The sequence below is a fragment of the Rhipicephalus microplus genome, chromosome 5, assembly GCF_043290135.1.
Source record: "Rhipicephalus microplus isolate Deutch F79 chromosome 5, USDA_Rmic, whole genome shotgun sequence".
Lineage (NCBI taxonomy): Eukaryota > Metazoa > Arthropoda > Arachnida > Ixodida > Ixodidae > Rhipicephalus > Rhipicephalus microplus.
In genome coordinates, this window is record NC_134704.1 from 174,700,496 (window position 1) to 174,713,070 (window position 12,575).

Genomic DNA, 12,575 nt, shown 5'->3' on the forward strand with positions numbered 1-12,575 from the left:
CAGTGCAGCTTGTTCCAAGACTGAGTTTAACTGCTTGACAACAAGGCATAGCTTCTATATAAACAGTGCATGAAAGTGGCTTGGAGACAGATTGGGGGAGGGGACTTGGAATATTGATTTATTTGTTGTCAACCATTAACTTCCAAGCAGAGGTATATTGCTAAAGAACTGGTCAACCTTCACTGACTTGTTGCCAACATATGCTGACTGCCACCTGCAAAGGTGGGAATAATTCTATGCAACTTTATTAATTGCAAGTCCAAGTAAACTTTTTACACTCAGTAATTAGCACATAGTTTGGAACATCTTTGCATGTGCAGATCGGCTCAACAAAAAGAATTCTGCAAGATGGGGAAAGGTAGGATGTCATGTGAACTTAGCACAGGTAAATTTTTGGCCTTGTTGGTGTAAGATTTTCATAAAGTTCAGCGTAGCACTTCAAATCACAAGGATGAGACAGGCTTGTGTATGTTCGGCCTGTCCCATCTTCGTCATTTCAGTGCCGCGATTAACTCTATAAACATCTCATGTGCTCTTCGTGCCTTTGTTTGCTGCACACTCCAATCTTGCGTTCTTTGTGTAGAGTTTTGTTCAACTGGACTCCTGTTCAATTTGGTGTTGTGTACATAACAAACAGGTACTTTAGGGAGCTAGCCATGAATAATCATCCTACCTGTGCAAAACATATAGAAGGTCGTAATCATTCTATGAGCTCTGTGTTCACTTGAAGATGAAGGTGTGACCAGAAACTAAATTAAGAGCGTGTCCAGCCAACAAAATTCTCCGTCAAACAACACAATTAGCTCACATTCACAGGCACGTAGAACATAAATGAAATCCTCCATTGCTATATTTTGCAAGCAGACTGCAAGGCACAGCTGTGCAGCGGCAAACTATTGTGCGGAATAATACAGCAGAACAGTACAGAACAATACAGCAGACTGTTGTGGGAAACGATACAAACATTTTTTTTTTGTATTAGTCGCAATAATGTATAGAATACGTAAGTAAGCCTTGTTCGAAGGATGTTGTACTTTGATCACGGGATAAGATCTGTCGCCTTAATAGAGTGACGGGTTCTGTGGTAACTGTGCTGAAGCATGACTTCCGTGAAGAGGCTACGTCGTAAAGAGACAGCTGTATTCTTGCTTACAAAATCGCTCGGCACCGCTATACCTTCAGCATTTTCTGTGAAAGAGGGTTCTCATTTTTTACAGTGAAGACTAGGCAAATGTGTGTAATGCCCAGTATTCTCATGGTTGCTGAACGATCGCAGCGACAGAGTCCCCTCTAGTTACTTTTAGGACACACTATGCTTCAAATTACACTTTGAAATGTAAAACTAAGTTTTGTGGGTAATGAAAGGCACGTATGGGTCTGCTTTTTTTTCTCGGGTCTTTTTTTTAAGGGATCGTTTTGCACATGTTTTGGCGTTTGATCAGCTTTGACACCCTTTCCTAGCAGACAAACGGCGCGTCTAGAATTGTTTTTAATATATCTGTTTTGCACGTGTTTCAGCATTTGGTCCGCTTTGATGCGCCAACTCTCCCTATGCTGCTCCTGCGTCTGTTATAAGCATTTGCTGTATCCGTATTCTCATGTGTTCTCTCTTCAGTCAGAGCTGCTATTTTATTATCTGGGAATGCTAAAATGAATCACTTTTGGTTTGGTGAAGTTTGGCACACATAACAAATAATAATCTGACCCATGAATATCAGTGTGGGTGGCATGCATATTTGTGTGCGGTGTCCTTCAGGGGAGGGACCATTGCGTGACGAGAGCATTTACTGCCATTCCTCCATTTGTTGCTCCCTTACAAACTTGAGACTAAGTTGCTCCCCCGTTTTTAAACATGTCGGCCATCTTGTTCCGCTTAGTTCTTTCAGGAAGTAACAGCTGGTCTGAAAGACTAAAAGCAGTATTTGCTCCCATTTCGGCCGTTTTAGGATTAGAGTGCATGTATGGACATGTCATTTACATTCGTCGTCCGTTCGCGTCCCGTAATACCAAATTCGGTATATGTCGAGCTAGCGAAACGGCCGTGAGTGCATCGTGCGCGTGGCGTGGTGTCGGATGACACGCATTCCATGATTATCATACTTGCACTAGTCGTAACACTTTGCCATCCATTAACGTCGCCTAGTACCAAGTTTGGTATATGTGATGCTAGCGAAACGACCACGAGTGCACCATGAGCGTGGCGTGTTGTCATTACTTATCTGACATGCATTTCATTATTCCGACGTTAGGGTCTGCCACTTATGTTCGCCAAGCAGTCGTGTCATACCATGTCCGTTTTGCAATATTTCATGTGAACAGAACTCCCACAAGAGCAGGAAGACCATGAATTGTGAATCATGATATTCAAGACATATATGATGATTTTCATGTTATGACTAATGCTCATCATACAGTCATGTTATGGCATACTAATTTTGATATAGATAACAATATCGAAATGGCCAGGAGAGATTAGATAGATAGATAGATATAGATAAGTAGATATAGATAGAGATAAAGATAGACAGACATAGATAAGTAGACATAGATAGATAGATAGATAGATAGATAGATAGATAGATAGATAGATATATAGATAGATAGGATCAAAGTCATTGAAGTTCGCTAAGACATGCTTCGCAGTTGAAATGCTTGGAGAGTGCAAATTGTCGAGGCCTACAATACACATGCACCCGGTTTGAGTGACAACAAGCCCATGCGGTAAGTGCTGGGGGTGGAACCAGCATTGTAATAGTCTAGTAAAAACAATAGCAATTCTGAAAACAGACTTGTAAAATAAATAAAACAGTCTTGAATGGGTGTCATCGCAAAGCCGATTCACTCGAGCACTCCTGGCCCTTAAGCGTTTCGTTACTTTACTGAGCGAATTGAACAAGCATCTGATCCATTTTTTTTCTGTGGCAAAGTGTATGTTGCATCGGGATTTTTTCATGTGTGCAAAGAAGTCCGCGAAGTACAAAACAAAACTGGACAGCATGGACGGTATGTTATTTTACGATGATTCTGAAAACTTTAGTTTAATCATAAATGTCTGCTCAGCGTAAGGGAATGGCTGTATTTCGCGTGGCTATCGCAGGGCGTTTTCCGTTCATGCCTGTGCTAGATAATGATAATAGGAAGTTACGCAAAGAAATGAACACATAGCTCCTAAGTATTTCCTCTGCAGCAAATTTACTATTAAAGCACACCGCATGGTCAAACTCCTTGGGTCGCAAAACTTGGAACAAAAAGTGTCCGAAACCTATAGCCACAGACATCAACGCCCACCGAAGAATGAAGCTGGACTTGGTGAGGCAGGTAGAAACAACCAAAGCTGAAAATATAACTTTTTACTCAAATAGGCGTAATTTTATATATGCCGAAATTTACCATAAACTTGTTTCATGGTGTGCTTCACAGCTCGCTAAATGGTCGATTGCCTCAATTTTTTGTCGAGTTCTATAAATGGGGAGGTGTGGGGGGGAGGCGTATTTGGGTAATTAGCTATCAGAGCTTGAGTTTAGTTCGGCGTGTCGATTGGTTCAGTGCACTGCCAGGACAACGAGGTATTGCTCACTTTTCTGTAATGAATTCATGCGTACCTTCAGTAGTTTATTTTTTATATGTTCTTTACTGGTGTGACGTTTCAGAGCGGAACTGGCTGACATAATCTGTAGATAGCCACTCGTGTGACTGCCGACTGCTTTCGCTGGCGCACGGCTGGCGTGCCCTCGCCTTTGGTACCTTTGGTGATGGTACATGCGACGCGCTATGCAACGAGACGCTCTACTCTACGCTTTCCAAAGATATATTCTCAAAGCTGCTGTCTCGCTGCAATGGTTTCCGGCGATTGAGCAACGCGAGTTTTCGGGCTATCATGTTATTGTGCTCGTGAACAGTTGTTTTACGATTCCTTCAGCGAAATTTTTGAACGTATTGTAAGTACGTCATTTGGCTTATGAAACAACAATGGTTCTTAAATCTTTGGTTTTTGTTGTTTCTTTCCCGCATGTATTTAGCAGGTGGGAAGTCGCTATGAAATAGCGTATTAAGAAGGGCACCTAAGAGGACAGCAATTGAAAAAATTTTCAATTTCGAGCCATGCATGTAGGTCAAATGCGCGACGTTACTATACCGCTTCCGGTTTTGACGTCACATTTAATTTTTAAACTCTCTTTTCCTGTTGGTTGTCCCCTCCTCATGTCGATGGCGACTGTGGCAATGAGTCTCAGACTAATGTATTCATAGGCTTTTATGAATTTAACGCTACCAGTTTACCTATACTTTGCACACCGTTTCATTCGCTAAGACGGTAGCATTCAGGAAGGAGACGGATATATCCTTCATTCGGAAGTAACTGTAAGTTGTCCAAATGTCTGGGTGTGCAAGTCGGTAATTCACGAAACTTGAAATGCGAGTGCACAACTTGATCACGGACTTAGGAACTTAGGCTTGTTCTCGTGTTCCGAAGTTAATAAGTTATGTGTTCGTATTTAATGCAACCACGAATGTTGTGTACCAGATTGCGCTTTTTCTTATTTCGCAGAGTGCACACTCTGGGTATCCAGTGCCGTGCGAGACTCCATTCCCGACGTCTGCATGGAACAGTACGCCATTGTGTGTGGTAGTGGCGTCCCTATTTACGACAAGAATATGTGCAAGAATGCCTACAACTAGGCAGGAGCGCTCCTTATTTACGCAAAGCCACACCGAGAGCCGCCTCAAAGCAAGCTGTCACCAAACAAATATCGCACACTTTGACACGATGTTACTCCGCGTCTGCGTACAGGTGAAATGTGTGAATGACTTTCACGCAGTGCGTAATACGTTGTGGCGACCCATCGAACAGAGATCATGCATATTGTACGCCATGAAAACTGTGGCCCTTATCATAGTTAATCCTGGCCATATAGCAAAATCCATCGAAAATAAAGCTTGTTACCTGGGTTACGCTCCGAAAACAAGAAATAAAAGGTAAAATCAGTCATCCCGTACATGCGTATCAATAAGTACCTTCCAGTGCATTCAAATAAACTCGCTGGAAGTCGCTTGAATCGTCGTTTTTATCAGTCATCTTCAAGCCACAACAAGCAAATTAAGTAGTGTTTACTACATGTATGAGAGGTTATTCAGTAGTGGTTGTTACTTGACGTATGCCGCACCATTGGTGAAGATCCGGAGCAGGAAACACTTCAAGCACCTTCAAGCCACAACAAGCAAATTAAGTAGTGTTTACTACATTTATGAGAGGTTATTCAGTAGTGGTTGTTACTTGACGTATGCCGCACCATTGGTGAAGATCAGGAGCAGGAGTTTCGCTGCATATTTCTCCCTCATCTCGGAAGAATGTATGGACATTCCACACTCTCAGACATAGGAATGTCTCGTTTTATTAAGAGGGAACAATGGATTTCACTTAATCCGAAGATTTGTTTGTGTGAGTGAACACGGAAGAGTAAGTGAAATTTTTTTTACTCCTGTGAAACCCTCACCTTTTTTTAGAGTGCTGCTATGCATGTTAGTCATTAATAATTGAGGTCATCTGTTATCTATTTTTTGATTTTGGTAGCCCTTTGAGGTAAGACTATTTCAAGTTTTTAGGCACAGTCACACAGAGCCCTGGTTATACAGAGTACCTGCATGCTATACATAAAGAAAATCTATGCCATGGCGTTCATATACCGTTGACACTATCAAGGCGCTACGGTCCTTACTGCGCCATTAGACAGATTATATACTAACACTGTCTAGGCTTTCCCGTGCCATGCCCAGAATATGATTATAGAGCACGTGGAAGTGTAAGGCTCCAAAATTTCCATCCACAATCTGGTATTCCTTCACATACAGTGTAATGCGTAAATACACAAGCCTCTAGCATTTCACCTTAATCAGAGGAGACCACCGTGGATGAAACCGCACACTGAATGCATTCGATTTATGCTTGATTTCGTAGCGCATAGGAAGAAACCAGATAAGTTGGAGAGCAATGACATTATTATGAAAAAGGAGCTTGTCTGGTTTGAAATAGTTGAGCAGTTAAACGGAGCTGGCGTGCACTGATTGAACAGTATAGGGGCAGAAAAACAGGTGCTGGTGTATTGAGGCCATATTTCTAAGGTGGTCACTTTCGGCGACGCTGTTACATGGGCAGAATTTAAATAGACCCTGGTCAAAGGGCCCTTGGAATCAGCAAGGGACATTGCTTCTGACTTGACGTCTTGGCACTCTTGGAACGGGGTGCCAATATAATGTGAGAAATAGACGGCATAATGCTTCCGGCGCTGCGCCTCAAGAAATGGGATGTCTACAGGTTGTGTACTGCATGTCTCCTTCTTATGCCATGTCCGGAGAAGATGATAGAAACATACCCAGATGCATGTTTATTTCTCTGGAGCACATGTTACGGCACCAGCTAGTGCTTAGCCCACGAAGAGCTGCCAGCACAGACGCCTCAGCTCGCACAGATCCGGGCAAGACTTTCTCGCAACTTTCTTTCTGCTGAACGACATAAGTGCAAGTGATTATACCATAATATCTCAAGGCTTTATCAAGATTTCCTGCTTCGGGTAACTATGGCTTCTGCTGAATTGATGGCAAGTGAAACATTGCACAAAGTGAGGGTACAAAATGATCAGGCCTGCTCGAACATTGTAGTTCGGCTAACGAACCAAGAAAATCTTTACTCGTTTTTGCTAAAAGCCTACGAGACGCGTCTTCAAATATCTGATTTCGGTGCAGCATCTGATGCACCTGTGTTTGTGAACAAACAGTTCTGCCCAGCATCAAAGCGTTTGCTGGGCTTGACAATTGAAGAGAAACGTGCTTCAGGGTAGAATTTTGTGTGGGACAAAGCTGGGTAGTATGTGATACAAGCTTATCACAATAGATTTTTAGAGATAGATTTAGGTATCTGTATCTCTGTATCGAGATCTGTTTCCAAGACATGATTGTAACTCACTAGTAAAACACTTTTACGTTGTATTGATGATATCGTGTTGTAGTGCAGGGCGTCGATATACCGGTACGTTTTTCCTGAAATGGGCTAACGTGTTTAAAATGCGTAAGTAAGCCATTTTTGTCCTATTTTATGCAAAGGCGTACTACCGGTGAGTGACACAGTGAGCTGGAGTGGCGAATGGTTCTCCATAAGCACCGAGGGCCCCACCTGCTTTTAGCACGTGGGTCACTCTGCGATTTTGCCGTCAGCGCCTGACGCCAATGAAGGCAGAATCGCATGTTACAACCTATTTGAGATCACCTATTTGAGATCAAATTACAACCTATTTGAGATCAGCTCTATCTTGAGTGCAATACATCTTGTGTCTAACACACCTCGAGCAGAGAATAAAGGTATATTCGTAATCTAGTGCAGTTTGCTGATGATTCTTGCGATATTTGTTACTTTCAAGTTTCAATGCCTTATAACATAATCACAATATTATCCAACACCTGACCTAATAAATGTGTTGATGGAGCATAACAAACTTGGAAAGCAACAACATATTCCGATATATACTTGTATCTGTATATCCGTGACTGTATTCAGGGATACTTTTCATCGTTTTGCAATGATATCTCTAAATATCACGTTAAGAAAAAAAAACGAATGTATCACAGTATCTTTATTTTAGACTTACAGCCTTTTTTTCCATAGCTATTTTCGAAAATACTTTTGTAAGTATCTCTTCTCCAGACTTGGTGTAGAATAAGGATGGACAATGCTCGCGACGAAAGATGAGCAGTCACTAGTACTAAATGTCCACACCTCTAGTACCTTGAAGAGATCCGATGACCGTGGTTTACGCGTGCTTAACAAAAACTAATTCCAAAATGGCGCTAAGCTTTGACGCTGTGAATTGCACATATGCCTTTTATACCGGTGTCACACTGGCACTTTTAATCGTGATCAGGCCGATCCGGATGAGTTCCATGATCGCGATAAACTTCATGACCACTGCTACACGGCCCAAGCTATTGCGATTCGAGCTTGGGTCAGATGAAATGCCCCAGGTGGCATTCGCGGGCCGTAAAATGTGCCACTGACAAAACTTGACGTACGGTATACCTATACAGCCCTTTATCAGAAATGTTATACGTGCAAGAGCCGCTCGAACGTCAAAAACTTTGCAGGCCACTGCGATAGTAATTTCATAAATCCATCACTCGGTAAAATTTTCCTAGCACTTAGCTGTAGTGGTGTGTAGATTCTTAATCTTCCCCTCTTTTTTTTTTCTGATGGCCCCCGTTTGTAGCCGTGTAGTCGCAGCGAAGCGTCAATCTCGTTGTACGCGCCAGTGTTGCACTTCGGCCGCCTCAAGTCTGTTCCAGTCGCACCTGCCAGCGGTCAATTACTGCTAAAATCTCTTCATTCGACCCCGAAGTGCGCGTACGTGGCGACGTATAGTCGAAAGGCTTGCGACACTCATAATCAGTTTGCTTCTAGGTGCTCTAACAGCTCCAACAGAGCGGGAGTTGAACTAAGCGCTGATGGCAACAGTCGACTGCTTGTCGTCTGCTTCTCCCGTAACTACATGTGGTCGATGCGAATCCTAAAATATGGAATATTTTAGATATTCTTTAAACATAAAGAGTTCAGAATTTGCTTTTTTATAAACATTTAGCTGTTTTAAAGCATCTTTATCGAACTATGCTCGATTTTCTTGTTTATTACGCTTTCAACAAGCTCAGCTAGGGGGTGCAGGCAGCAGCAATATTGCGATCTCCCAGGCAGATCACGATTCTCGGATCGTGATAGTCTTGATCCCGATCACGCCTGATCGTGATTAAAGGTGACCGTGTAGCAGCACCTAATCTCGATCGTGGTTAATCCGGATCGACAATGATCGCGATTAAAAGTGCCCGTGTGACACCGGTATTGGAATATAGAAGGACTGAAGTGTTTCCATCTAAGCACGCCGCAGTCTGCGCCAAACAAATGAGAGCAGTTGATTATTCTCTTGGAGAGCTTCACATTTTGGTACGAAATACCGACGGAGGCATGGTTCGCACATCAAAGTCATGTCATCAGAGCTATAAATTAGTGAACATTCCTTCAAAGAAAGACAAGGGGAAGATGAAAGCTTGCGATAAAAAATTCGAAAACATGGGGTTGGGTGCTAGAGTGGACTTGTTTTTTCAAGGGCGCAACTGATTTCTTTGGCGCGTGCGGGTGCCAAGGAAATTCATATAATGCTGGCGTGTGTGTGTGCGAGCGTGTGTGCGTGCGTTTGTGCAAGCGTGTGTGTGTGCGAGCGTGTGTGCGTGCGTGTGTGTGTGTGTGTATGCGTGTGTGCGTGCGTGTGTGTGTGTGCGCGCGCGCGAGCGTGTGTGTGTCTGCGTGTGTGCGAGCGCGCGCGCGTGTGTGTGTGTGTGCGAGCGCGCACGTGCGTGTGTGTGTGTGTGTGCGCGCCTTGTGCTCTCTCCTTCAATCCAAACGAAGAAGGAAGAGAGGGAAACTACTAAATCAAGGAGGGGGTGTTGCGAATTGAGAAGCCGCCGTGGTTGATTGGGTGAGTCAGAATCAGTAAGGTATTCCGTGCAAACGAAAAACAAGGAAGAATAAAAAGTGAGGTTAGGGGAGGGAGAGGAGAGCGTAGTTTACGTGTTGCTAAGTTACTGTTGTCGGAAGAAGCATCACCTAACAATTGTAAGTTAAAAATTTCTAGAAGGAAGACAACACTTAATGGCTTCGGTTGCGTAGGTACCAGATCGCATGAACTCAAGAGCCCCTGTTGAAACATATATACCTGCAGGCTGAAGTGCATTCCAGCTGTGAATAAAGTACGGTTCTTCATATTTGCTTTGTCTTTAGGGACCCGAAGTTTGACGGAAAGATGTAGTATTTGAGGTCGTCAAAAATGTGACCCCTTACATTGAAATTCTGCGCATAATATTTTGGTAATTTATTAGCTCTGTCCACCTAGTTCCCGTTTAATTAACATTAAATGGCTGAGCTGTTTGGCCAATGTATCGTTTGTGACAAAATTAACACTTGATCGAGTAGACAATGTTAGTGTAGATAAAGCCGGATTTTATATGATGTATACACAAACACTTTCGATGCTATCAGCTGCGACGTTGTTTTGAAGGTTTTCGCAAGTCTTACATCTTGGACAAGAACAAAGTCTTATGTGGGTACGAGAGAAGAAAGGACTGCCTGCTTTAGCAGGCACTCCTTCAAATTCATATAATGGTGATAAACGAAGGCCTGCTGCTACCGTTAGACGAAGACGTTCGAGTGGATTCGGATGAAAAAAATTTTTGTGAGTGTGATTGATTGATATGCAGGGTTCGATAACCCAAAACCATCATATATATATAAGAGATGCCGAAGTGGAAGGCTTCGAAAATTTTGAACACCTGAAGTTCTAACGTGCACCCAAACCAGAGCACACAGACCTACAGCATTTTAGCCTCTATCGACAACACAGCTGCCGTAGCCGGGAATTTATCTCGCGACCGGCGGGTCTGCAGCCGAGTACCTTATTCACTACACTACCATGGCGGGGCTTCGTGAGTGTGAGTCCGAATTAGTATCTGCTCATGATTATTTTGGAGATACTGAGCCCGAGTGTGTCCGAACCGAAAGAAGTCTCTTCATTAAGTCTGACTAAGTTCGACGTTTTTTATGCTGACCTATGATCCTTTCTACTTATCTTCAGGCACACCTGGATTCACGTTTATGCTCATGTCTGCTCACGTGTAAGGCAACGCAGTAGCGTGCAGACACCATTTAAATAGTTGTTGATCAGAAATGCGAATTACGCAAGCAGATGCCTCATCCTCCCTCGCACAAGTCTTCCGTGGAATTTGTTGATAAATATATTTTATGTGGTTGTTTCCACCAAGTGAAAATAGCCTTACTGGATTGAGAGCCCTCATAACTCCTAATCAAAGGTGCTCCTCAAAAGGAGCCATCAAGAGACGGGCTATACATAAGATATTAGTGTTAAAGAGCATTGACACCGAACTAGAAAAAGTAATTTTACGCTAGTGGGCTCTTTAGTCGACTCAAAGGACTTACTCAAACTCAGTTCGAGTCTTAGTGTGAGTGAGTCCGGGTGAGTAGGGTTTTCGTGAGCTTTAGTCCGAGTGAGTCCGGCTCAGTAAATTTTGGTGTATGAGTACAAGTGAACTCTATAGCCAAAATATATTTCATGAGTGTTTCACTGAGCTGCATGATTGTTGCCCTCCCATGGAGAGAGAAGCCGCAAGTAATGACTCTTTGCGACCGCCAAGCACGTGGACACCTGATGCATAACAGTTCCAAGAGCTGGATTGATCTTTACAGCCACCTTAAAAGTGCTATTTTTGGGGAACGTTGAAAATTCGAACCTAATAAAATACTTGTGACGCAACTGAGACAAACAAAAATAAAGACACAATGCAGAGCCAGTCTAGCAACTAGTTTTTAAAATGTCCCTTTTATGTATACATCCTTGGCCACGTGACAATTTTAGCTAATTCACAAATTCAAGAACGCCGTTACTTTATGTTATAACACTAACGACATTAAGCCGAAATATCTGTCTCCTTCGATGATTTCACTAGTGAACTGATTTTTGTGGCAGCTGGTTATGATACATCTTCGATATATGGGTGAACAACGACATTAATTGCAGTGTGTGGACAGGGGCCCATCTTTGTATCGAGCAACGTTTTGTTTTTTGTTTGCGTTCTCGTAAACGATCATCGCGTCGACCTACGGCGAGTTGTTAATGTTCTTCGCGAATAATCTGCTCAATTTCTACCCGCTTACAAAGAAAGTAGTTTCGTTGTCCTGTCGCAGTCACAATTCGACTCAAAAGCCATCGAAGCCATCACGTCTATTTAAAAGAAAAAAAGGGATTCCCGCTACCCAAGCTTAAACCTAAAGCAAGGAATTTATGCAGCATTATAGGTCTTTGTCGCTTAGCGAAAGATCTGGATGGTAGCAAAAACAATAATTGATTGATATGTGAAGTTTAACGTCCCAAAACCACTATATGATTATGAGAGACGCCGTAGTGGAGGGCTCCGGAAATTTAGACCACCTGGGGTTCTTTAACGTGCACCCAAATCTGAGCACACGGGCCTACAACATTTCCGCCTCCATCGGAAATGCAGCCGCCGCAGCCGGGACTCGAACCCGCGCCCTGCGGGTCAGCAGCCGAGTACCTTAGCCACTAGACCACCGCGGCGGGGCAGCAAAAACAATAGCTTGAGGGCGATGTTCAATGTGAAAGCGAACAAGCAGAACTATCCTCTTCGAGTTATAATATTAGGGAATGGGACATGGCAGAAACACGTCACAAAGTTCGTGTCAGACAAGTGAGTGCTCCTTTCCTTAGAAGATCCCTATTTGTTGAGGAACTGGGAGGCTGTTGTGGAATTCTTTAGGCTGCACTCGAGAAAAAAAGCCTGAATACATGGCCAATTCACCGTAAAGACCTTTACTATTCGCTTCCACATGATCAGTTGCTCACATGTGTTGAAGAATGCATAGACAATTTTGGATCAGTAGTATTTCAGAACGCACCAGGCTTGTCCGCAGCAGGCTTTTTTCAGGTGCTCACAATTTATCTACATTCAATCTA

At 43.1% G+C, this 12,575-nt stretch overlaps 1 protein-coding gene across 2 annotated transcripts in view; it reads left to right on the top strand.

Annotated features, from left to right (window-relative positions):
• LOC119174112 (uncharacterized) overlaps window positions 1-4,987 on the top strand; it is a 76,244-nt gene extending 71,257 nt beyond the window's left edge. For both annotated transcript variants that reach the window (XM_075896201.1, XM_037424919.2), the window contains one exon: window positions 4,547-4,987. In XM_075896201.1, the coding sequence (XP_075752316.1) occupies window positions 4,547-4,628 (82 nt within the window). In that variant the 3' untranslated portion in view covers window positions 4,629-4,987. The remainder of the gene's footprint in view (window positions 1-4,546) is intronic.
• The last annotated feature ends 7,588 nt before the right edge of the window (window positions 4,988-12,575 follow it).